This window comes from Oryx dammah, unplaced genomic scaffold (genome assembly GCF_014754425.2).
Source record: "Oryx dammah isolate SB20612 unplaced genomic scaffold, SCBI_Odam_1.1 HiC_scaffold_13, whole genome shotgun sequence".
In the NCBI taxonomy this organism is placed as follows: Eukaryota; Metazoa; Chordata; class Mammalia; order Artiodactyla; family Bovidae; genus Oryx; species Oryx dammah.
In genome coordinates, this window is record NW_024070197.1 from 46,609,265 (window position 1) to 46,634,413 (window position 25,149).

The 25,149-nt window shown below is 52.1% G+C and overlaps 1 protein-coding gene and 1 non-coding gene across 3 annotated transcripts in view; one reads left to right on the plus strand and one right to left on the minus strand.

The window, feature by feature from the left end:
- ZNF423 (zinc finger protein 423) overlaps positions 1-25,149 on the plus strand; it is a 342,911-nt gene that overhangs the window by 306,447 nt on the left and 11,315 nt on the right. For both annotated transcript variants that reach the window (XM_040253473.1, XM_040253474.1), the window contains 2 exons: positions 2,521-2,652; positions 4,304-4,419. In XM_040253473.1, coding sequence (XP_040109407.1) covers positions 2,521-2,652; positions 4,304-4,419 — 248 coding nt within the window. The remainder of the gene's footprint in view (positions 1-2,520; positions 2,653-4,303; positions 4,420-25,149) is intronic.
- Positions 23,308-23,379, minus strand: TRNAS-GGA. Its single transcript has one exon. It is a non-coding gene; the product is annotated as a tRNA-Ser (tRNA).

Genomic DNA, 25,149 nt, shown 5'->3' on the forward strand with positions numbered 1-25,149 from the left:
GACGCATGTACTCCAGTGTTCTTGCCTGGAGAGTCCCAAGGACGGGGGAGCCTGGTGGGCTGCTATCTATGGGGTCGCACAGAGTTGGACACGACTGAAGCGACTTAGCAGCAGCATATAGCTATAGTATAATGTCACACAGAATATTTTCACTGGTCTAGAAGTCCTCAGTGCTCTGCCTATTCATCCACTCACTCACCCCCTGTAAACACTGAGCTTTCTATTGCATACATAGTTTTTCCAGAGTAGTTGGAATCATACAGTATGTAGCGTTTCTCAGATTTGCTTCTTTCACTTAGTAAAATACATTTAAGGTTCCTCACTGTCTTCTTTTTAGCACTGAATAACGTTCCACTGTGGGCTTCCCTGGTGGCTCAAATAGTAAAGAAAGTGAAAGTGAAAGTCACTCAGTCGTGTCCGACTCTTCACGACCCCCTGTACTATACAATCCATGGAATTCTCCAGACCAGAATACTGGAGTGGATAGCCTTTCCCTTCCTTCCCAACCTAGGGATCAAATCCACCTGGTCTCCCATGGAATCCAATCCAGGTCTCCTGCGTTGCAGGCAGATTCTTTACCAGCTGAGCCACAGGGGAAGCCCAAGAATACTGGAGTGGGTAGCCTATCCCTTCTCCAGTGGATCTTCCCAACCCAGGGATCAAACTGGGGTCTTCCACATTGCAGGCAGATTCTTTACCAACTGAGCTATGAGGGAAGCCTAGACAGCAAAGAAGCTGCCTGCAATGCAGGTGACCTGGGTTTGATCCCTGGGTTGGGAAGATCCCCTGGAGAAGGGCATGGCAACCCACTCCAATATTCTTGCCTGAAGAATTCCTTGAAGAGAGGAGCCTGGTGGGCTACACTCCAAGGGGTGGCAAAAAGTCAGACACAACTGAGCAACTAACACACACACACACAGACACACACAATACTCCATTGTCTGGAATTGTCTCAGTTTATGGATCCACTCATCTACTGAAGGACATCTTGGTTCCTTCCAAGGTTTGGCAATATTAAATAAAGCTACTGTAACAATCCATGTACCAGTTTTTGTGTGAACATAGGTTCTCAGCTGCTTTCGGTAAATACTAAGGAGTGAGATTACTAGATCATATGGTGAGAGTATGTTTAGTTTTATAAGAAGCTGCCAAGAAGTCTTGCAAAGAGGCTATGCTATTTTGCATTCTCACCAGCAATGAATGGGCGTTCCTGTTGCTCTACCTCCTCACCAGCATTTGCTGTTGTCGGTATTCTGGATTTTGGCCATTCTCATGGGTGTGCAGAGTTAAGGAGAACTGCTATTATTTTAGCAAAGAGGAAACTGAGGCCCAGACAGGTTACATAACTTGCCCAAGGTCATGCAGTAAGTGGCAGAGTTAGACTCTAACCCTGGATGAGGTGACACTCAAGCTGGGGCGATTCCCCCACTGACCAGCAGGCCACGCTGGTCACAGGTGCAGCCCTGTTCTTCCTGGCCCAGCCTTGTGAGGCGGGGACTCAGGTGGCCACCATCGACTGAGAGTGAACCGATGCCCAGATTATGTGGCTGGAGAAAGCAGCCAGGATTTGAACTCCATCCTGCTGGTTCTGGGCAGGGGCACCAGATCTCTGCTCTGCTGGCCTCGGGGCATGCTCCCTTCTCTGGGAGCCTTTGAGTGAAGGTTTGGGGTCATAGCAGCTCCCAGGTGAAGGGATGGAGCCATGTTCTGATCTGGAAGCAGCACGGGGTGTCTGCCCATTGTCTGTGAGCACTGGCTAGACCATCTGTTCCAAAATGTTTAGAAGAGCACTTTCTTGTGTTTTTCAGTATCTTTCGGTGGCTGCCCAGACCTTTTAGAGTAGAATCCCTAAGCCCTCCAGTGTCCACCAAGGCCCTTCTTAAAGTGCATCCCTGGTTACTACTGTCCCATGCTGTCCCCGCCCCCTTGCTACCATCCAGGTGGCCCCACACGGACCCACCTCAGGGCCTTGCTCTGACTCTCACCTCTGGAGCTCCATGCATTCCCTCCCCACCTCTTGACACTGAGTTACATGTTGATCATCTTTATTATCTGTCTTCTCATCACTGGAATGGGGACAAGTGCACTATCCACTTATCTCCCCCACAGAATCCCCAGCTCAAAGTATCTGGCACACAGTACCTGCTCAATAAATGGTCTGTTGGATTTTGAAAAATTCTAGCTGGACTCCCTCCTCCAAGCCGACCCCATCCTGGGCCCCTGTCCTCTATGATACAGTCTGGGATGCAAGCTGCTGCTCATGGCTCGCACACTGCATGGCTAGACCAGCGAGAAGTCATAGCAAATAACACATCCAAGAGCCAGCTATTCGGGTCTGGCAGCCTCTGGAGGCTGGAGCACCTGGAGCTGGGGTGGGTCTCAGCATCCATGGCGCCCCTCCCTGGGCTCTGGTTCCAGGGGGTCATGGAGGGCTGATCTGGGGTGTCCTGGGGGCAGCGGGGCCTCCAGCAGGAGGATGTGGCCCACAGGGTCGCTGACCGGCCATGGTTCTTCTTGCAGAGGAAGGCATCAACCATGAGTGTAAGCTGTGCAACCAGATGTTCGACTCCCCGGCCAAGCTCCTCTGTCACCTCATCGAGCACAGCTTCGAGGGCATGGGTGGCACCTTCAAATGCCCCGTGTGCTTCACAGGTAGGTGTGCCCAGTGGGCAGCAGGTGGGGAGAGGCAAGGGACCCAGGAGCCCAGCCCTTCACCCTGGCCTTTAGCATCGGTTCCTGGCACAGCGTGGCTGCAGAGTTCATGGGAGGACGCCCAGAGGGCTCCACAGCCCCATGGCTGCATGTGCCTCCTCTGTGCCCAGCTGACCTGGCCCTCCTGTCTATACTCTCAGCCTCTGCACTTCTGCAGTGTGATCTCCTAGCCCTCCTCCCACCCTGCTGCTGCCAGGCCTTCCCCCCTCCCCGGCCCCGCCCCGCCCCGCCAGCCTTGCCCTTCTGCAGTGGGGGCTCCAGGCTCGTTTCTGAGCTGCGAGCTCTGTCCAGCACCAGTGGGGCTCTGCCTTCACCTCCTTCCTGCCCACCCCACCCCCCAGCGCCCTGGCCTGTCCCAGCCCCTGCTGCATCCGTGCTCCAGGCTGGAGGGGTCGAAGGGTGGTTCTGCCAGCCAAACTCCCCAGCCCCCAGACTGGCTGCCGGCCCGGACGAGCGGCTGCCCCGGCCCGAGGCGAGTCTCAGGGGCTCTGCTGAGCCCCCCTCCTGCTGCCCAGATGGCAGCCGGTGTGCGTGGGGGAGCCTGGCCTTCCCCTGCCTCCCCTCTGACATCTGTCGTCTGCCATGGCGGGAAGCCCACCCTGGGGAGGGCGCCTGGTGGGAGGGGATCTCTGAAGGGCTCACCTCCCAGACACACAGCTGCTTCAGGGCCACCTCCTGTGTGCGCCCAGGGCCAGGACCGCCTCGTGCACTCCTGCTGCGGGAGGTGGGGGCCGTGACCTGCGGGAAGGGGCTCTGCTATTGGGAGGACCCCACACACTCACACCCCCCCGGGGGTTCCCAGGAGTCTTGGCACACACTGGTGCCCCTTCTCCCCAATCCCTCAGTCTCAGGAGCCCCCACCCATCTGTTACCAACACACTCCATGAGCTGTCGGGGCTAGCACTGAGGGGCCCCAGCTGCTAGGTCTGCCCACCCAGGACACGGGCCCCCCTGTGTAGGGATGTGAGGATGCTGACAACCTCAGCAAGAACACTGATCCTGGTCCGCTGAGCACCTTCCTGTGCCAGACACTGTGCTGAGCTTATTTAATATAGACCCCAGTTCTGCCACCTGCAGAGAGAGACCTTGGACAAGACACTCAACGCTCCCAGTGCCACAGTTTTCCATCAAATGGGGATAACTAACAGTGCCTGCCTTACAGGCCTGTGCTGTAGTCAGGGACTCCACACACGGAAGGTAACCAGCAAACGGTGATGATGACAATGATGACATTCATTGGGCTAATTAAATGCCAGGCCATCTTCTAAGTGTTTTGCAAGTATTAAACCATTTGGTCCTCCCAGCTACCCCAGTGAACTGCCTACTTGAATGGTCCTTGTTTTTCAGATGAGGAAAAGAAGCCCAGAGAGTTTAAGTGACTTGTCCAGTATTACACAGCCTGTGAGTGGCAGAGCTCAGCTTCACTGGCTTGAGCCCTCTCCAGTGGGTGCCCGTGATGCTCCAAATAGCCCACTGTTCGGCCCCTGTGTCCATGTCTGGGTGATCCCCACTTGTGAGTGGTGTGGGACAGCTGCTGTGGGTGGCCGGGCTGGTGTCCCCAGTGTCCCCTGACAGCCATGTCCATGTCCAGTCTTCGTCCAGGCCAACAAGTTGCAGCAGCACATCTTTGCTGTGCACGGGCAGGAAGACAAGATCTACGACTGCTCACAGTGCCCACAGAAGTTCTTCTTCCAGACCGAGCTGCAGGTGAGTACCCTTGTCCGCTGCACACACCCCTCCTGGTGCTCTTTGGGGCCCCCACTGGTACTGAGGGTCTTAGGGTGCATCCATGATGGTGGGGTCTTGTACTCAGCCCCACCCTAACCGAAAAAGCAACAGGCCCTCTGGACTTGTGTTTGTGGGTCTGGAGCCAGAGCTTACCCTCCTGGCTGGCTGATGGGGGATGTGGCCTCCTGGCCTCGCTGGGCCAGCATTCTGAGCAGAGCCGGACCGAAGCTGCTGAGCCTAAAACTCGAGTCAGAGGCTTTTAACCTTTGTGTGTTTCTATGGCAAATCCCTTGCCCTCTTAGGGGTTTCGTTCCCCCCCACTGGTGTTCCATGATGGTGTTCCTCTGAACGTTGGATCTGTGGCTGGTGGCCCATGTAGCTTGCCTGGCTGAGTTCTGGGGTTGTGGGCATCCAGAAGCTGGATCTGGTGTCTTGGAACCTGCAGTGTGCCCAGGAAAGCCAGAGAAGTGAGAGCAGTGGATGCCGGGTTGGGCCCCAACTCAGAGAAAGGGATACTTGCCATGGGTCCCTGAGGCTGATGTGGCCCTCAAGTGTGGCACACAGCCCTCAGCTTCTTCAGCACCCACCCCTCATCCATCCAGAGTCTATAGTAGCTGAGAGGGTGCTCTGGTGGCCCTTCCTGGATGCCCACAGCCACTTCCCTTAGTGTCCTCTGGGACTCCTTCCCACCTGTTGCTGGTTTTTAAGGACCAAGATCTGTGTCCAGGTGAAACCACCTTCTCACCCACTGGTTTTTGCAAGAAACTCTCATAACACTAGGGAGCTCATACACCATCCCAGAAATACCACACATACAGACACACACACAGAAAAGTCATATGTACACGGTATAATAGCATCACACACACAAAGCACATTTCTATACATACAGAAACATCGTTTTCATTGGTTAGCATCACACCACAGCATCACACGACAGTATCATACCACACCCCAAAAGAAGTAACACACAAGTGTCCACAGAAATACCACACGTACACACAGATGCGAGAAAATACTGTGTACTGGGGATAACTCAGTTTTCAGGTGGGAGGCAGATTAGATTCTGCTGCAGTAACAAATATCCCCTAGCTCTGCTTTAAGTAACAAAGACTTATTTGCTGCTCACGTTACGTATCCAGGCAGATGGCCTGGGAAGGACTCTGCTCACAGTCGTCAGTGACCTCAGCCCATGGCGGGTCCATCTCCTATCACGTTTGCGTGGTCACTGAGGCAGGAAGAGGAGGAGGTGACAATTGGCAGGCCAGCTCTCAAAGCTTCACTGGGAAATGACTCACATCTCATTCACACATTGTCTTGACCAGAGCCCATCACATAGCCATGCCCAATTTCAAAGGAGTGAGGGAGGGAACCCCCAGTGTCTGTAAGAGGAGAGCTGGCTTCCTCATGCCCCCAAGGACTAGGGCACACCGAGGCCCACAGTATCTGCCCGCCCTACACACGCTGCCTGCACACTCATGCAGATGGTGGTCCTGCACTCAGCAGCTACGCTCCCACCCCCACCCCAGGGGAGGGGGACAGGGCTGTGGTCATGGCAGAGTCCTCATGTTGCTGGAGTTTTTCTGGGGTTGAAGGGGTGCAGCCATGCCTGTTGCAGGGTGGCCCGCTTCACCACACTGCAGCCCGTGCGCTCAGCTGGGCCCAGATAGGCCTATGTGGTTCCTGACAGCCATCGCCCAGAGAAAGTGCAGATGCTCCCACAGAGGGCACAAGAGGGGTTCACCATCTGATGGTTAGGGTCCTGCTCCCATGGGCTGGCCCTGCACCTGGGCTGGGCAGGCAGAGCTGACAAGCCTGACCTCTGACCTTGAACTGCACCGGATGGTTTGCTGGAAAGCCTATTTCTTTTCCTCCTTTGGGCAGCCCTTCTTGAGTTCCTCTAAATCCTCTATTACTCACACAGCCTTTATCCCATCTCAGTGTGGGGGAGAATTACAGACCCAGGCCCAAAAAGGGGATTCTACTTCCAAATGACCACCAGCAAGGTTGCAACCCCATCCAGGGCCCCACCACTGTCTCCCCATTAATCCACAAACTGAGTGTGTACCTCTGGGCTGAGCCTGTGAGGGGACAGCTAACTGCCCCTCTTCTCATTTGACTAAGCAGGCTGGTACCAGCCCTGATCAGTGGCTGTCTGGGAAGCCTTGCTTGTGCATGGGCTGAGCACCTAGCACCCTACCTCCACTTGCCTTACCTGCCTGGCTAGCTTCCAAAATGGGGCCCAGGTCCCCAGACAAGTGAACCCTTTTATGGCCTAACATGTGTGCATGCTAAGTTGCTTCAGTCATGTCTGACTCTTTGCAACCCTGGACTGTAGCCTGCCAGGCTCCTCTGTCCATGGGATTCTCCAGGCAAGAGTGGGTTGCCATGCCCTCCTCCAGGGGATCTTCCCCACCCAGGGATTGAACCCGCGTCTCCTGCATTGGCAGGCAGATTCTTTACCACTAGCGCCACCTGGGAAACCCCATAGCCCAACACGGCAGGCCTCTCTTAAATGCACCAGCTCATATAAACTGTGATTTACTTAAACTTCAGGCTCACTCAGCCCTCTGGTTCCCCCACACTGTCCTGAACACCAAAAGAGGGATGACTGCTTTACGTGTTGGCTTAGAGGTTTTCCCCAGAGAAACTTCCCAGTCCTGCCTTTTACGAGCTTCATCAGCATCCCTGTGCCAGAGACCAGCTTTGTGGTGCAGAGATGTAGGGAGCTGTGGTTTCAAGTCTTGTCTCACTTCAACTGCACCCACCTGGGGCTGCAGACTTCCCAGATGCCAGAATGGTTTGTATGGGCTGGGGGTTCCCTGGGTCACCCAGTCGGTCTTTAAGGCAGATCCTCAAAAGCCGAGAACCTCACTAAATTATAGCCTTAACAAGTCACTATTTTCTGCAATTAATGATTTTAATTACAGACCATTTAAATGCGGAAGTGTTGTAGTAACGCCAAATGTATGCAAATAATGGCTTTCGTTAAGTAACTCGAAGAGCAATTTTCTGGTTTTTTGAGAGGAGGATTTTTCAGGCATTGAAAATTTCATCATCATTACACTGAAGCTGGAGCTGGCAGACACATGGGTTATTTCCCTGGAGTGACATGCGGCGGTTTGGGGGTGCAACAGAAGATGGGGCCTGGTCCTTGTTGAGGCCTTGACTGGCTCCCCAGGCTGTATGTCCTGTCAGTTCTATGGAGAGGCCCAGGGCAGCTGATGTTTTTAGGCACAAGCGACTCTGGGCTGAGAGGTCTTGGGAAGATATGAAATCTAGAATTGTTCTCACTATCAGAGCATAATTCCTGCTGTGCATATAGAGGTGGGTTTGGGCTCTGGAAGGCTTGGTCTGTGTCAGAATGAAATGCCTGCTTCCAAAGGGAGTGTTCTCTTGGGTTGCATTAATAGGAACACAGTTGCCAGAAAGAGGGAGATACAAGTCCTATTTGATTCTGAGTTCACCTGGCTCTGCCCAAAGACAGATTAATTTAAAGGGCTTTTGACAAACCAGGGCATATTCATTGATTAGATGCATGAGAGGGAACTTACTTTGCTCTTTATTTGTTCAGAGCACGCAGGCGAGAGGTGAAGTGTCCGTCATGTACAGACACTAGATCGATAAACCAACAGGACAGTGGTGAGTGAGACAGAGAAACACCCATAAGGCCTCTGTTCTGGAGGGGACTGATAGACACTTTCCAACAGTGATGACATGGAGGAAATAAAGTCAAGTATTGGCTAGAGCGTAATGGGGGATGAGATTGGTTATAGCTTGGTGAGTGTGGTAAGGAAGGAGCTACTCTCTGAGGAGGTGGCATTTGAGCTGAGGCCTGGAAGATGAGAGGGAGAGAGGGTGTGTGGAAAAGAGGCATGAGTGGAAAGGCCCTGCAGCCACTGTGAGCTGGGGGTGTTGCTGGGATGACAGAAGGGGGTGTGGAGCTGAAGCATAGGGGGGTGAGGGGTGGTAAAGGGAGCTGGGAGTGGAGGCCAGGTCTCAGCAGGGTTCATAGGACAGCAAAGGCATTTGAGTTCAATCCCCACTGTGATGGGGAACCAGGCAGGGAAGAGATACTATCTGATTTATATCCTAAACCCAAATTTAAGAAATTTAGCCTTTGAGAATCACTGACTATTAAGAGACTGAAAAATCACAAGCTGGGAGAAAATATTTGCAAATCACATATAAAATACTTGTATCTGATAAAATACTTATATCTGGAACATATTTTTTAAAAACTCTCAAAAATCAATGAGGGGGGAAAGCAACAACAACAAAGAAAAAATTTCAACACTTCACCAAAGATGTAGGATGTTCACCATGGTGAGTATTTAATAACTGTGGGAGTGCTCCGTAGCTCGGTCATGTCCAGCTCTTTGTGACCCCCATGGATTGTAGCCCACCAGGCTCCTCTGTCCATGGAATTTTCCAGGCAACAATACTGGAGTGGGTGGCCATTTCCTACTCAAGGGGATCTTCGCAATCCAGGAAATGAACCTGTGTCTCTTGCGTCTCCTGGACTGGCAGGAGGATTCTTTATCTCTGTGTCCGGAAGCCCCGGTGAGTAACTGGGGATGAACAAGTGAAAACCATGACATAATACCGTGAGACGCCGAGTAGAAGCACCAAAACAAAGCCAAAAAAACCGACAAGTGCCAGCCAGGACACAGAGGAGCAGCCAGAACTTTCCTAAATTGCTGGGGGAATGCAAAATGGTACAGCCATGCGGCAAAATAGTTTCTAAGTTTCTTACAAAGGTAAACATACAGTTAACCTGTGACCTAGCAAGGCTACTGCTGGGTGTTTATCCCAGAGAACTTGAACACATACCCATCTAGAAACCTCTACATGACTGATGTAAAACTTTATTTATAATGGCCCCAAACTGGAAACACCCCAATGACCCCTTCCCTGGACTACTACTCAGCAATAAAATGCAACTGCTGTTACACATAACAACATGTATGAATTGCAAATGGCAAGTGAAAGAAGCCAGACTCCAAAGGCTCCATACTGTGTGATTCTGTATACATGATGCTGTGGAAAAAGACAAAAATATGGGAATAGAAAACAGACCAATAGTGGCTAGGGGCTGGGGCTGGGGGAAAGAAATGAGGAAGCCTGAACAAGATTCATCTAAACACACAAACGCACACACAAGCACGCACGCCCCACTCAGCCAGTCAGAGTGCTAGGCTGTGAGCATGCGGCCTGGCTCCAAGGAGCTTTCAAGGGATCATTCACCAGGAGAAGGCTTGACTGGACTGCTGGGGGACTGTGGGGACAGCTGCCTTCAAGTGTTTTAAGCTCTGCCGGAATGAGGGGTGCTCAGCATGCTTCTGATGGCCCCCAGACTTCCGGTAGTGGGCGGAGACTCTGGATGAAGATTTTCTTCTCTGACAGTCGTGATTCAGGCATCACTCTCTGGGGTTAGCTCGAGCAAGATGGGAATGAAATTGTAGGGACGTGGGCATGACTGTGAATGCCAAGAGCAGGAAGCGCCATTGAGTTTTCAGCGGTCCTGTTCCCAAGAACCAAGTGCCCTTGATCAACGCAGTGACACTTGCCTCTGCGTCTTTCTGGCTTGCAGCATGTTCTCTCTCTACTGCTGACTCTCCAGGCTCCTCTACACGTGGAGGAAGGTGGTTGGCACTTCCTCCTGTTCTGTCTGCTGAGACAGCCACACCTGGGTATTTCAACAGAGGGGCTTTAGTGTGCAGATTTCATTAACACAAGTAGCCAGAAGAACACCCAGCTAAGCCAAAAATGGTGACTGCAGCTAACAGCCAATGTGCAGGCAACAAGTTAGATTCCTGGAGTGGAAGTCTGGTGGTTGTGCTCAGGTGTGCTGTCTAATCCTGCTCTGGTGAACTGTGGCCCCATGTGGGGCCAATAATGAGCACCAGCAGGGGAAGGGGAGCTGGGCAGGTAGACACCACAGAGGCCCACGCTGTGGGCACACTGTCTACAGATGGAATAAATGCAAGGTGGTGAGGTGCCTGTCAGTGGAAGTATGTGAACAGAGCACTTGTCTCAAATGCTGCAGGGGGGTAGGCAGGGAGCACAGACCTTGTAAGAGTGGCTCTGCATTTGAAGCCTTAAAGATGGTGACTGCAGTCATGAAATGAAAAGATGTTTGCCCCTCGGAAGAAAAGCTATGACAAACCTAGCTGCTGCTGCTAAGTCGCTTCGGTAGTATCCGACTCTGTGTGACCTCATAGACGGCAGCCCACCAGGCTCCCCCGTCCCTGGGATTCTCCAGGCAAGAACACTGGAGTGGGTTGCCGTTTCCTTCTCCAGTGCATGAAAGCAAAAGTGAGTGAAGTTGCTCAGCCGTGTCCGACTCTTAGCGACCCCATGGCCTGCAGTCTACCAGGCTCCTCTGTCCATGGGATTTTCCAGGCGAGAGTACTGGAGTGGGTTGCCATTGCCTTCCCCATGACAAACCTAGACAGCATATTAAAAAGCAGAGACTTACTTTACCAACAAAGGTCTGTCTAGTCACAGCTATGGTTTTTCCAGTAGTCATGTATGGATGTGAGAGTTGGACCATAAAGAAGGCTGAGCACCAAAGAAATGATGCTTTTGAACTGTGGTGCTCTCCAGACTCAAGAGTCCCTTGGACTGCAAGGAAGATCCAACCAGTCCATCCTAAAGGAAATCAGTCCTGAATATTCATTGGAAGGACTGATGCTGAAGCTGAAACTCCAATACTTTGGCCACCTGATGCGAAGAACTCTGATGGAAAAGACCCTGATGCTGAGAAGGGGATGACAGAGGATGAGATGGTTGGATGGCGTCAGTGATTTCATGGACACGCGTTTGAGCAAGCTCCAGGAGTTGGTGATGGACAGGGAGACCTGGCGTGCTGCAGTCCATGGGGTCACAAAGAGTCGGACACAGCTGAGCGACTGAACTGAACTCCGTCATTTATCAGCTCTGGGCCTCAGTTTCTTTATCTGTAAGTGGGTATTAATAGTTCTTGTTAACTCATGGTTGTGTTGTAAAGCCCTTGGCACACCTGCCTGTTACTATTGTCATTTACTACTAGTAGTAGTAGTATAGTTAGCCATTTGAGGTTCAGATGACTTGGTAGGGTCCCCTCTGTTTGGGCTTTGCTGTGATGTCATGATTTCTGGCCTGAGGTGGAATAAAGTGAGACTAGATCTTTCCCTCTGTGACCTAGCCAAGTCTCAAGGCCACGGGCACTGGGGCGTGGGAGTTGCTGGGTGCAGAGCAGGGAGGCGAAGGGGCAACGGCACAGAGTGTGGCCCTGAGGCTGGGCCATCACTTCCCGCTTTCTACATGTTTCCGAGCACCTTTGGCCCAGTCCTTTTCTCTGGACGCTGTTTCCTCAGCTGTGCTGAGGCTCAGTGGAGGGAGGCATGCAGATTTGGTTGGGGACGTGAGACAAGCCTGTAAACTGCACACCCCAAAAATGTCAACGCTGTTGACCTTGTGTTTCCAGCCTCAGGCCTCAGCAGATGAAGGCCTGGGGCCCTGTGGGCCCTTTGCCAGGGGTGAGCTGACCCAAGGGGAGGGGCGTGCTCCGCCCGCCCAGCCCAGCTGTCTCTGATCCCCGTGGACACCTCTCTGCTCACAGACGCTGGCAGAGACAGCACCTCCTTCTCACTGTCCTGAGAGCCTTACTGCTTCTCAGTCTTCATTATCGCCAAGGGGGTCTATAAGGGGGATCACCGATTCCCAGCCATACACAGCAGGCCTCTGACAGGTGGACAGGCTCCTCGAAGAACTGGCCAGGAAGTAGTTATAACAGCCGCCCCCTGGGTGGATGCCTAGTGTGGGTCAGGCCCTCTTCTAAGCGTGGATTGTCTTCACCGGGGTCCTATGACGTAGGCTCTCCTTCTCCCCATTGACTAATGTGGAAACTGAGACTCCGAGAGGTTAAATGATTTGCCCAGGGTCACTTGCCCATGGCAGAGCCACAGATAAAGCCAAATCATCTTCGCCACCAAGGCAAACAGAAATCCTCCAAAGTTTAAATGAATTGCCATTTATATGAGCTAATAGATTTAAATGAGGCCTGCGGTGCTGAACTATAAAAAGCCTTGTGTCAGGGGACACAGAAACTATTTTAGTAGTTGGGCCAAGCAGGTAGCACAAATAGCAGTAACAGGGGATGCAGAAGAGCCTGCTCGTGGGTGGGCCCCAGTGGAAGCACCCTGGGGACTGTTCTGCGGAGCCAGTCCTGTGTAGCTGTGTTTGCAAGGCTGCAGCTTGAGGCCAGGAGCCTGCAAATCTTCTCGCAATGAGCAGTCAGCTCAGGCCAGGCTTAGGGAGAGAGGAAGAATGGGGGCCAGGTTTGGGGAGAAGAACCTTACAAGCTCTCACTCTTCCTAGTGATACATCTTCGTGCTCATGAAGCTTTGCCGGGTGCTGTCACAGGAGGCTGAGCCGGAGGAAGGTCTCTGATGCTGGGATGCCTGGCATCCCAGACCTCTGCGATGGGGCTGGGACGGGGGACTGGCGGGCCTGCCCTGTGCCCTGGAATCTAGACTCCGTCACCGACAAAAGCCCCGGGCTGCAGGAAGCACATCCCAAGCTGGCCCGCAGCGGCAAAGCGGCCAGCCTGGCGTTGAGCGGGCGCATTTAAAGGATTAGCTCACGCTGTTTGCTTGTGTGTGCCTAATCATGCCGCTTCCAGCTAAATGATTACAATTGATTAAAAGCAGAGCTAGGTATTCTAACTAGCAACCTGGAGCCCTTCCGATGGGGCCAGCTGGGCCCTACTAGGCAGAATCCTGGTACCCAGCCAGGGGGAGGTGTCTGTGAGCCAAGGGTGTGGTCTGAGCCCCAGGGGAACCCCTCCTTGTGAACACTGACTTTGACCTTTTCCCTCATTCCATTTCACAGACATTTACTGAGTACCTGTTACAGTCATCATCATGGGGGCCTGGGCTGCGGCTGTGAACGGGTAGATAGGTCCCTACGCTCACGAAGCTGACGTTCTGCAAGAGATACCAAATTAAGTCAGTAAATATGTGAACGAGGTCGTTCCAGATTGCAGAATTTTGAAGACAGTAAAACACAGCTTTGGGACAGAAAGTGAAATGTGTGTGTGTGTGTGTGTGTGTGTGTGTGTTGGGGCAAGGAGGAGGGACTAATGGCTGAAAAATCAGATCAGGGGTCAAGGAAGGCTGGCATATCAACTGAGTCCTGGAGGCTGAGAAGGAACCAGTCGGGGGAAGAGCTGGAAAGGGAACAGCCAGTGCAAAGGCTCAGAGGCACGGACAGATTTGGGGAGTCTGAGGAACAGAGAAAAGGGCAGTCAGGAGGGAGGGGAGTAAGGCCCCCTCTTGCTTCACTCTTCTGGCTGTGCTTTTCTCAGCTTCTGTGATGCAGTGCACCTGCCGAGCCTTCTGCCTGAACGCCCTTCCCTTCTCCTGAGTCTTCAGGCCCCAACCCAAGTGGTCCCTTCTCTGAGAAGCCATCCCTGATCCTCCCTCCTCAGACTTCTCCAACCCTGCATTTAACTCCCCGATCCCTTTGCATGTCTACACCTGACTTCCCACTCTAATGTGAGTTTGGGGAGGGCGAAGCCTCTTTCTGCCTGCCATCCATCCATCCATCCATCCACCCACCATATGTTTCACCATATTTGTTTTTAGCTCCTGGAAAGTAGGGAACAAAGGGACGAGAACACATACAAGGAAAGGAGTAAAAGGAGAACTGCAACTGCAGATTCTAGGAGCCCATTTTTAAAATTTCTGGTCCTTATAAGATGGGTAACCAAGGAGCCAGTTTCCTTGCCTCTTTGCGCTGCTGCTATCAGATCTAGCCAGACAATTATAACTAATAATAATTAAAAACTGAAAGTGCTCTAGGCATATACTTAGCATTTGACTCTTTGGCTGAGCTTTCCATGAGCAGCAGCATCTTCCTCTTTCCTGTTTTAAAAGACGGCCCGTCTGTGCCAGCCACCACTACACAGGGAGCTGGGCCTGGCTGGGCTTGGCCAGGGGAGCGAGAGGGAGGTGTCAGTGACACCCAGCCGTGGTCCTGGGCAGCGAGTGCCTGTTGCAGGCATTGGAGTTCTTCCCAGGTTGCCCCTCCTCCGTCGTCTCCTATTGCAGATGCTTGCCCCTTGCTGGCCTCAGTTGTACAGTGGGTTGTACCATGGCCTTATCTGTACAATGGCGTGGGACCTACTGCCTCGGGTTTTGTGAGGATGGACAGTTCTTCTGCAGAGAAGCACTTGCCGAGCACTTAGAATATAAAGATTCCTGTCAGTAATTACGGCACATTTAGGGTATGAGCCCTGCGTGCCCTGCCTTCCCCACTACAGCAGAAAACCAGAGCCCAGCACAGCCCTATTTCTGTTCACCTTGGTGATGTGGTGTGGTGGTGCCCACAGAGCCTGGCTGCAAATTCCAGCCCCACTACGAGTAGCCCTGTGACCCTGAGCAAGTCACTGACCCTCTCTGGGCCTCAGAGAATGGGGCGGGTAATGACAGTGCCTGAAAGGCCTTCAGCCCCAGGTCTGGTCAGAGTCCAGGTTTGCTGAGCATCAGCCACTTTGTCGTCACTGTTGTGACCTGTGGGCTTTGGTTCTCTCCTTCACGGCTCATTCCTTCAGCCCATCATGCGTGGATGCGCTCAGTGCAGCCCACGAGGTTTGCTGAGCACCTACTCTGTGCCAGGGGTGCACACGTTCTAGGGATACACAAAGGCCTACGTCTCTCAAGTGCTGCCCAGAGAGAAATAGGAACTGATGAGGCCAGACAGACAGAGCATGGATTCCCCATTCGCAGGGTGATCTCGTATAACGCATACACTAGAGCGCAGCGGCACAACAGTCATGCCGCGTGTGAGTCTCGCGCAGCAGGACTGCTGCGCCCTGCGGAGCGCACAGCTGGGCCCCACGTGGCATCGAAGAGGCCCGAGCGCGGCCGCTTCCTCTCCGTGTCTGCGGGCCTGTCTGTGTTTCTTAGTTTCTCACTCCTGGGTGGGGCAAGTCATCATCCTCTGTCACCGCTGCCACCCTTGGGGGTGACTGAGCCTCCTGAGGGGCTGTGTGTGCAGGCCTAGGATCTGCGTCTGGAGAAGACTGAGGGGTGGGCAGTGACTCGTCCTTGTCCTTCTGATGCCCAGACCCAGGCCTGAGCCCCTCACCCCACCGAAGTCAGAACGAGGCAGATTTCCTGAGTGTTGCCGGGGGACCTGACTCCATCTCTTCACACATACAGTCTTTTGAGGCCTCTCAGTGTTCCCTCAAGTGTGGCATCTTACAACCTTCGTGGCACCAAGGGCTAAACCGAGGCTTCCTTGGGTCACACAGCTGCTGGAGTTGCATGCTGTGAACACAGGCAGCCTGGCCCTAGTGACTGTGCTCTGGGCCCTGAGGTTGGGGCAGTGCAGGCCTCGGGGTGCTGGGCGCTGGGCATAGGCCTCACCTCCCAGCAGGCCAGAGTTCCAGAAGGTGACTCAGAGGTCGCCAGCAGGTGACCGGAGCCCGTGGATGCCTTGCTCTGGGAGGGGGCGCTGCGGTTGCCGTGGTCACTGCAGAGAGGAGCAAGGGAGCGGCAGGCCCGGGAGGAATCAGGCTTGGCTGTGCTCAGATGCCCTCGTGGCCCTGGGGCTCTGTCTGTGTGAGTGATGGAGTGTGTGGAGGCCCAGGTGGGGACTGGGCGGTGGGGGGCGGGGTGCCCTGGAGGCCTGGCTCCGGGCATAGATGGCACTTGGAATCGGCCTCGGGCTGCCCGTCTGCCCATCGGAGCCTGTCATTCATGCCCTAGGGCGGGGGGCCAACCAACTTTAGAGGGGCACCATGCCATGGTGACAGATGGGCGTGGGGGCGCTGCCAGGAGCTGAGGCCGGCGGCCATTGTGTGTGTTGTAAGCCTAGCCCCTCGCCAGCACTCTCCCAGCCGGGACCAAATGCCTTCAGTTTCTTAGAAACAAAAATGCGAAGAGCAGTGGGTGCCGTGTTGGTCCAAGGCCCCCAGAGGTTGGCACCATACAGAGCCCTGCCCCCTCATTGACTTAGAGGCAGCTCGACGTCCTCTAAGACACAGGGCCTGGGGCCCAGGGGGCATGAATCTCAGTTGCTTCTTCAAGGTCTCTGTGACCTTGGCATATGACCTCCCCTCTGAGACTCACTGTCACTCACTGGACAGTGGGCTGATCCTGCCTCTCCTGGACCGTGAAGTCACTGCCCCACTTCCCAGATGGGAGGCTTCATCCTGTGTCACAGAGCTAGTAGGTGGCAGAGCAGAGCCTGAGGGGCGGGGAGGAGTGGAGAAAAATAGAAACCGCAACAACCCCAGGCACTGCGGGGAGCCCTTTGCACTGATCATCCTGTTTTATCCTTAGGATGATCCTTTGAGGCCAATGCTGCTGCCCCCATTTTGCAGAAGGGAAGACTGAGGCACAGTCGGCAGTAGTGGGATTTGAACCTAGGCAGTCTTCCTGTGGTGCCTGAGTGTTGAACTGCTGCCTGGATACTGTGGGAGGCTCTCTGCCATTGCAAAGCCCCACACGTATTAAAAATGAGGTCTGCTTTGTCTCAATACCTCGGTTTGTCCACTCTACGTGTTGGGAGTGGGCTGGCTGCCCCCTGCCAGGATGCCAGGGTCTGGGTGGCTGATGGCGGTGGGGGAATTGTTCAGCCCCCTCCAGCAGAAAGATGAGAACCAGTGCTCTCGGCGGAAGCCTGGATTGCACTCTTTGGTCGAGCAGGAACAATTACTAATGACATTTAGAAAGAAATTAATGATGAGAAATGCAAGTTGGCATTTCAGGAGCATCAGTCAGCAGCCGCGCGTCAGCGCTCACAGGAGAGGCGAAGGGCGGGGGCCGGGCATGGTGGGAGAGGGAGGAGACAGGAGAAATTAATTTTGCTGTGTCAATAATGAATGTGGCCCCACTAGCTCTGCTTCTGGAGTTTAGGCAAAATCAAGCATGGACCGACTGGGGCTCGTCCAGGGGTGCAGAGGGATTCTCTTGTGTGCTGTGATATGTAGGGGCCAGAGCTGGTGCAGGCCCAGTTCCATCTTTCTGCTCAGCGGCATCAGGGGCCAGAGTGGGGTGGGCAGGGGACGGTGAGCTGGGAGGAGGCAGCCTTAGGACCGAGCCACTTGGGCTTAGCCAACTGCATCACTTAGCAAGCCGCTTTGCCTTTCGGTTTTGTTCATTTTTTATTTTGTTTTTTGTTGTGATGCGTGGCTTGCAGGATCTTAATTTCCTAACTAGAGATTGAACCCAGGCCCTTGGCAGTGAAAGTGTGGAGTTCTAACCACTGGATCATCAGGGAAATCCCTACTTTGCCTCTCTGAGCCCTGGTAAAATGGGGACAATTGAGACATGTGAAGATAATGTATGAAGACCAGGCAGCCCAGTTTTGGCACATAGCAGGCACTCGATATATGGTAATTGTTACTATATTCCACTGACATATTTTAAGATGCACAGCTTTTCTCATTATAACATCTCTTACATTGGAATACCTCACTTGGGTGTTATAGTGTAATTGTTCTTTTTTTGTTTGTTTGCTTGTTGTGATATATCAAATATGGGAGCATCTTATACTCTCTGGGGTTTTAGAATGGATAAAATATGCCTTTGGTAGGAAGCATGGCAGAGGGTGAGGAGGAACCAAGTTGCTGAAATTGTCTGGGAGAGGGACTGGGGTTCCCAATGGGAGCATACCAGCCCCTTCGTTCTCATCAGAATGATGGAGAGGGGTCCCATCCAGCCTCCCCTCACCTAGAAGGAAATGTCATTATTATGGTAACGTTGAACATTTTTACAGAGTGGAGGGTAAAAACTCATAGCCCATGGCCCTGGGATTTTGGAGACTTTAAAGGGCACAGTAAAGGACAGAAATGGTATGGACCTAACAGAAGCAGAAGATATTAAGAAGAGGTGGCAAGAATACACAGAAGTATACGAAAAGATCTTCATGACCCAGATAACCAGACGGTGCGATCACTTACCTAGAGCCAGACATCCTGGAATGCGAAGTCAAATGGGCCTTAGAAAGCATCACCATGAACAAAACTAGTGGAGGTGATGCAATTCCAGTTGACCTAAAAGATGATGCTGTTAAAGTGCTGCACTCAATATGCTAGCAAATTTGGAAAGCTCAGCAGTGGCCATAGGACTGGAAAAGGTCAGTTTTCATTCCAATCCCAAAGAAAGGCAATACCAAAGAATGTTCAAACTACTGCACATTTGCACTCATTTCACATGCTAGCAAAGTAATGCTCAAAATTCTGCAAGTCAGGCTTCAACAGTATGTGAATTGTGAACTTCTAGATGTGCAAACAGGATTTAGAAAAGGCAGAGAAATCAGAGATCAAATTGCCAACATCCACTGGATTATTGAAAAAGCAAGAGAGTTCCAGAAAAAGATCTACTTCTGCTTTATTGACTACGCCAAAGCGTTTGACTATGTGGATCACAACAAACTGTGGAAAATTCTTCAAGAGATGGGAATACCAGACCACCTTACCTGCCTCCTGAGAAATCTGTATGCAGGTCAAGAAGCAACAGTTAGAACTGGACATGGAACAACAGACTGGTTCCAAATAGGAAAAGGAGTATGTCAAGGCTGTATATTGTCACTCTGCCTATTTGACTTATATGCAGAGTACATCATGCTAAATGCCAGGCTGGATGAAGCACAAGCTGGAATCAAGATTTTGGGACAAATATCAATAACCTCAGATATGCAGATGACACCACCCTTATGGCAGAAAGTGAAGAAGAACTAAAGAGTCTCTTGATGAAAGTGAAAGAAGAGAGTGAAAAAGTTGGCTTAAAACTCAAGATTCAGAAAACTAAGATCATGGCATCTGGTCCCATCACTTCATGGCAAATAGAGGGGAAAAAATGGAAATAGTGACAGACTTTATTTTTTGGGTTCCAAAATCACTGCAGATGGTGACTGCCACCATGAAATTAAAAGACACTTCCTCCTTGGAAGAAAAGCTATGACCAGCCTAGACAGCCTATTAAAAAGCAGAAACATTACTTTGCCATCAAAGGTCCGTCTAGTCAAAGCTTTGGTTTTTCTAGTAGTCATGTATGGATGTGCAAGTTGGACTATAAAGAAAGCTGAGCGCTGAAGAATTGAGGCTTTTGAACTGTGGTGTTGGAAAAGACTCTTGAGAGTCCCTTGGACTGTAAGGGGATCAAACCAGTCCATCCTAAAGGAAATCAGTCCTGAATATTCATTGGAAGGACTGATGCAAACTCCAATCCTTTGGCCACCTGATGCAAAGAACTGACTCGCTGGAAAAGACCCAGATGCTGGGAAAGATTGAAAGGAGGAGGAGAAGGGAACGACAGAGGATGAGATGGTTGGATGGGATCACCAACTCAATGGACATGAGTTTGAGTAAGCTCCAGGAGCTGGTGAGGGACAGGGAGGCCTGGTGTGCCGCAGTCCATGGGGTCACAAAGAGTCAGACATGACTGACTGACTGAACTCAACTGAAAGGGTTGTCTATGTCTCAAAATGAAGATTTCCTATAATTACAGTGGTTAACATTAATTTAGTCCTTATTACATGCCAGGCAGTGTTCTTAGCACTTCTATACATTGAGACATTGAATCCTCACAATGCCTCTATTATTAAGATAACTGAGCTGAGGTGCCAAGAAGTTAACCAACTCCGAGGCCACAGAGCTTGTCAGTGCTGGGCCGAGGCCACTGGCCCCAGATTCTGTCTCTTTACTGCCACACTAAATTGGTAGATTTCTTGATTTTTCTGCAAATGAGAACTGACAGCCCCTGGACCACAGTCCTGCATGGCAACAATCAGCTGCCCTCTTTAGACACGGGAATGTGAGCTCTGGTTCAATATCGCCCCACCACGTGGTCAGCCTCACCTGGTTCATTACCCACCTGGGCTCTGAGTTTGGGGCCCTGGTGCAGCACTTCAGAGTTTGCAAATAGCTCATTGGCTCCTCAATAGCTGGGAACCACTAGAAGCATTCTTTACTCTCACCATTTTGCAGACCCGAAAACTGAGGCTGGGAAAGGGCAATAAAGCTGGGAGGAGTGGGGCCTGGGGTGGGAGAGGGGATGTCTTCCACCCATCTGCCTTTGGGTGTTTGAACAGGGAGGCAAGTGGGGCTCCCTGCTCTGCAGCTCAGAGAGTGGCCCCCTACTCAAACCAGATGTGGACACACAGGTCAGTAGCTGCACCCCTATGGCTCATCTCCATTTCCCCATCCTTTCTGAAGCTGCCAGCTCAAAAACATGGGTTCATCCATGCTTTGATGTTGACAGCGATGGCAGACCCTTGTGATTAGTAGTAACTGTGATAATATTAAACATCTGTGTACCATTTCACATATTGTAAGCACTTTTCTATATATTACCTAATTTCAAACTCATAACAAGGCTATAAGGTAGATGCTGTTTGTCCCATTTTTCAGATGAGTGAGTAGGTACTTAAGTGAAGTGACTTGCCTTGGGTCACATCCATATATTAGGTGGCTAAAGCAGAGTTTGAACTCCAATCCTTCTGCCTTCTTCCTGCTTATTTGTTTCGGCACTCCTCTTTCTTCTCCCACCCACTCATCTGCACATTTGTCCATCTATCCATTCATCCATCCATATAGCCATTCATTTATCATTCACCCACTCATGCACCATCTGTTTCTCCTTCCATCTAGCTACATATCCGGCCAGCCGGCCATCAGCACTGAGTGCTAAGTGCTAGGAATTATACAGCTTTCATGACATGTTTCGGAGAAGGCAATGGCAACCCACTCCAGTACTCTTGCCTGGAAAATCCCATGGACGGAGGAGCCTGTTAGGCTGCAGTCCATGGGATCTCGAAAAGTCACACACGACTGAGTGACTTCACTTTCACTCTTCACTTTCATGCGTTGGAGAAGGAAATGGCAACCCACTCCAGGGTTCTTGCCTAGAGAATCCCAGGGATGGCGGAGCCTGGTGGGCTGCCGTCTATGGGGTCGCACAGAGTCGGACACAACTGAAGCGACTTAGCAGCAGCAGCAGCATGACATCTTTCTCATATGCTCTTAATTCCATGCTTTACTGCTCTGCATCCCTCCTCTCACCCTAGAGCTGGGTGTGTTCACACACACACACACACACACATGCACGTGCATGCACGCACACGCACACACACATACCCCTCTGATGAGTTGAGAGGAACAGGACAGACTGGGGATCTAGATGGTCCTTGGTTTGCCTCCTGGAAATCAGCAAGTTCTGGTGGTAGAAGGGAAGGCAAAAGGCTGACCTATAAGATCAAGAGCAGACCCACTTTGTGTGTGGGCAGTGATGGTATGCCCACAGTTCAGTTGGAAGCTGAGTGTGTACAAGGGCAGACGAGGCCTTGCAAGCTGGGCCACAGTGTTCATCAACCTCGCCATCAGGCCCAGATCCCAAGGAACCCTGCCTTTCTAGGTCAGTAAAGGTCACCCTTAGCCCTCTGCCTTGTGCCAGACTGGACATCCTCTCCAAATGGATGAGGATATACCCCCAAGTGTTTTCATAAGAACCTTTGAGATCATTAAATATAATCGGTCTCAGCTGCAGTTTTGATCGCTGGTGCATGCACACAATTCATCACAGCAAATTAGGTCCATCTTCAGAACTTCTGGCCCTGCAGCGTGGGGGTCTGTCGGTGAGGGGCTGGGCCATGTGGCTCTGAAAACCATTTGCGGGGGATGATAAGCCGTGCTTTCCAAGGAGGACCACCCTCAGAATCATCTGCCAGGATAGCTCTCCCTCTGCAGGGGTTAATCTTCTAGAAATTTTGAGGATGCAGGAAAGTTTTCCTGTTAGCCAAAATTCGGAAGAAAGAAGAAATGGATATGATCAAAGTTTTAAAATACTATTTATAAGACCTGAAAACACTGGGTTAGTTAAGGGACCTGAACATATATGTTCTGTATAATTAGTGACCGTGTGACCTAGATTTTCCAGAACAGTCCTGATTTCCAGTATTTTGTCCCAACTGTTGGCTATTTGTCCTGGTTTTTGGGCTTGTGAAACATGACCACTATCTATGGAGCTGAGTTTGCTTATCAAATTTTAAAGCTGTAAAGGTCTGGGAAGATTTCAGAAAAAAATTACAAGGAAAAATTCTCTCCCACTCTTTTTCCCCCAACATGGCAAAGTATGCCGTAGGCGCACCTCATGCTCGGCTTCCTGTCTCCCTCACCGAAGGAGCAGAGGAACATGTCCATCCAGTAGGGTTTGAAAACTGTCAGTGCCCCAGTCCTTTGGACTTGGCGGTGACTGCAGGGGAAGCCTGTCTGCAGTGTGGCTCAGGGCATGAGGGTCTACAGGTCTCACGAGGTACTCTGTCCTGCGATCTGGCCCCGGGAGCCAGGCCACTGGCAGTAGCCGTAGGCTCGGGCACTGCAGACGAACCCCTATGCACCACGGGGCTGGAAAAGGCCTTAACCTTGCAGCCATGTTGGCCAGTGATGTGTCCCCTAGATGCTGCAGCTCCCGCCTGCCCAGCTGAGGCCTCTACAGGCTGCATCCCACTGCTACAGTCCATGTAAGTTCCAACCTCCAGCCCTGGAACCAGATAGGTGAGGGTTACAGCTCAGGATCAGCCCTGGCATCTTAGCTGTAGAATGCAAAATCTCACCCTCCCAATCTGCCTGTTTACAAAGGAAGATCCCACTCATTTTCTGAAAAGATTGTGGTAAAATACACTTGAGGCTTCCCAGGTGGCGCTAGTGGTAAAGAACCTGCCTGCTAATGCAGGTGGTAAGGTAAGGTAAGTCGCTCAGTCGTGTCCGACTCTTTGCGACCCCATGGACTGTAGCCTACCAGGCTCCTCCCTCCATGGGATTCTGCAGGCAAGAGTACTGGAGTGGGTTGCCATTTCCTTCCCCAGGGGATCTTCCCGACCCAGGGATCAAACCTGGGTCTCCTGCATTCCAGGCAGACGCTTTAACCTCTGAGCCACCAGGGAAGCCCAGGAGACACAGGTTCAATCCCTGGGTTGGGAAGATCCCTGGAGAAGGAAATGGCAACCCACTCCAATATTTTTGCCTGGAGAACCCCATGGACGGAGGAGCCTGGCGGGCCACAGTCCATGAGGTTGCAGAGTTGGACACAACTGACTGACTAACACACAACATAAAATACACTTACATAAAATTTATCATTTTAACCCCCTTTTTTTTTTCCAGCTGTGCTGGGTCTTCGTTGCTGTGGGTGAACGGGGACTGCTCTTTGCTGTGGTTCATGGGGCTTCTGATGGCAGTGGCTTCTCTTGTTCTGGAGCACGGGCTCTAAAGCACAGGCTTCAGAGCTGGTGCATGGGCTTAGTGGCTCCATGGCATGTGGATCTTCCCTGACCAGGTTTCGAACCTGTGTCCCCTCCTTCGGCAGGCAGATTTTTTACCACCAGACTACCAGGAAAGTCCTTAACCATTTTTAGGTAGACAGTTCAGTGGCACTAGTACCTTCACGTGGTTGTGAACTATCACCACCGTCCACAGATCTTTTCCATCTCCCCAAACGGAAACCACATCCCTGTGAGTGAGTGACTCCCCTCCCTCCTCCCGCAGCCGCTGGAAACCACCATCCTCCTTCCTGTCTCTCGGAACCTCATAGAAGTGAGTCATACCGTCTTTGTCCTTCCGTGACCAGCTCGTTGCACTGAGCTCAGTGTCTTCAAAGGATCCTCCGACTTCTAAGGGAAAAGTATAACATGCCCTGGGCGGGGCTGGGGACACGGGGAAGAGGAGCAGCCTCGCTTCTTCTCCTCTCCCTGACCCTGTCAGTGGAGGCTTCGCCTCACCACCGTCTCTCACTGGCTGTTCTTACTGCATTTTTAGCAAACTCAGGCTTGGAGCTGACACCGCCCAGCAGAGAAGGGGGAGACAGGGTCCCTGCCTGCAGCCCACAGCCTAGGGAGGGCCAGGGAAGCAGGCTGGTCATGGCAGGTTGAGGGAAGTGCTAGAGGGATACCTGTGCAGGTGCAGAGCTGAACCAAAATAAGGGTCTCTCATCACGTGGGCAGGAAGGGCTTTCCCAGGGCACAGAAATCAGAGGCAGAGGAGCCTAGGGAGACGGGAGGGAGCCTCGGGGCCGTGGAGTGGCTGCCAGGAGGGCTGAGCAGGGAAAGAGCTTGGCCTGCTTGGGGAGCTGGGAGGCTTCAGGGCCAGCAGGCGCCAGACCTTGTAGGACTGTCAGGCCTGGGGTCCAGGGCCTGGATTTCTGTTGGGTGTGGTTGGAACCCCCTGGGAGTTAGCAGAGATCTCGCCTCCCTGCTCCCCGGAAGAGAGAATTTGGGATGTGCCTCCCACGGCCCTTTATTCTCTCAGCATCCCACTGCCACGAAGAGGGAGCCAGAGTGGAAACCAGGGTCATTGGCATGTGGGGCCTGTCAGGCGTGTCCCTGAAGTGGTGTCAGTCAGGGCAGATTAGCTGCACTGTATGTTAGTCGCTTCAGTCATGTCCGACTCTGCCCGCCAGAGTCCTCTGTCCATGGAATTCTCCAGGCAAGAATACTGGAGTGGGTTGCCATTCCCTTCTCCGGCGGATCTTCCCAACTCAGGGATTGAAGCCGAGTCTCCTGCATTGCAGGCAGATTCCTTACCATCTGAGCCACCTGTGTGAGGAGACAAAAAGCCAGAATAACAATAACCGACCCTGAACCATTTTCAGCATGTTGTCAGTGTAATGTCTGTGTGTGTGTGTGTGTGTGTGTGTGTGTGTGTGTGTGTGTGTGTGT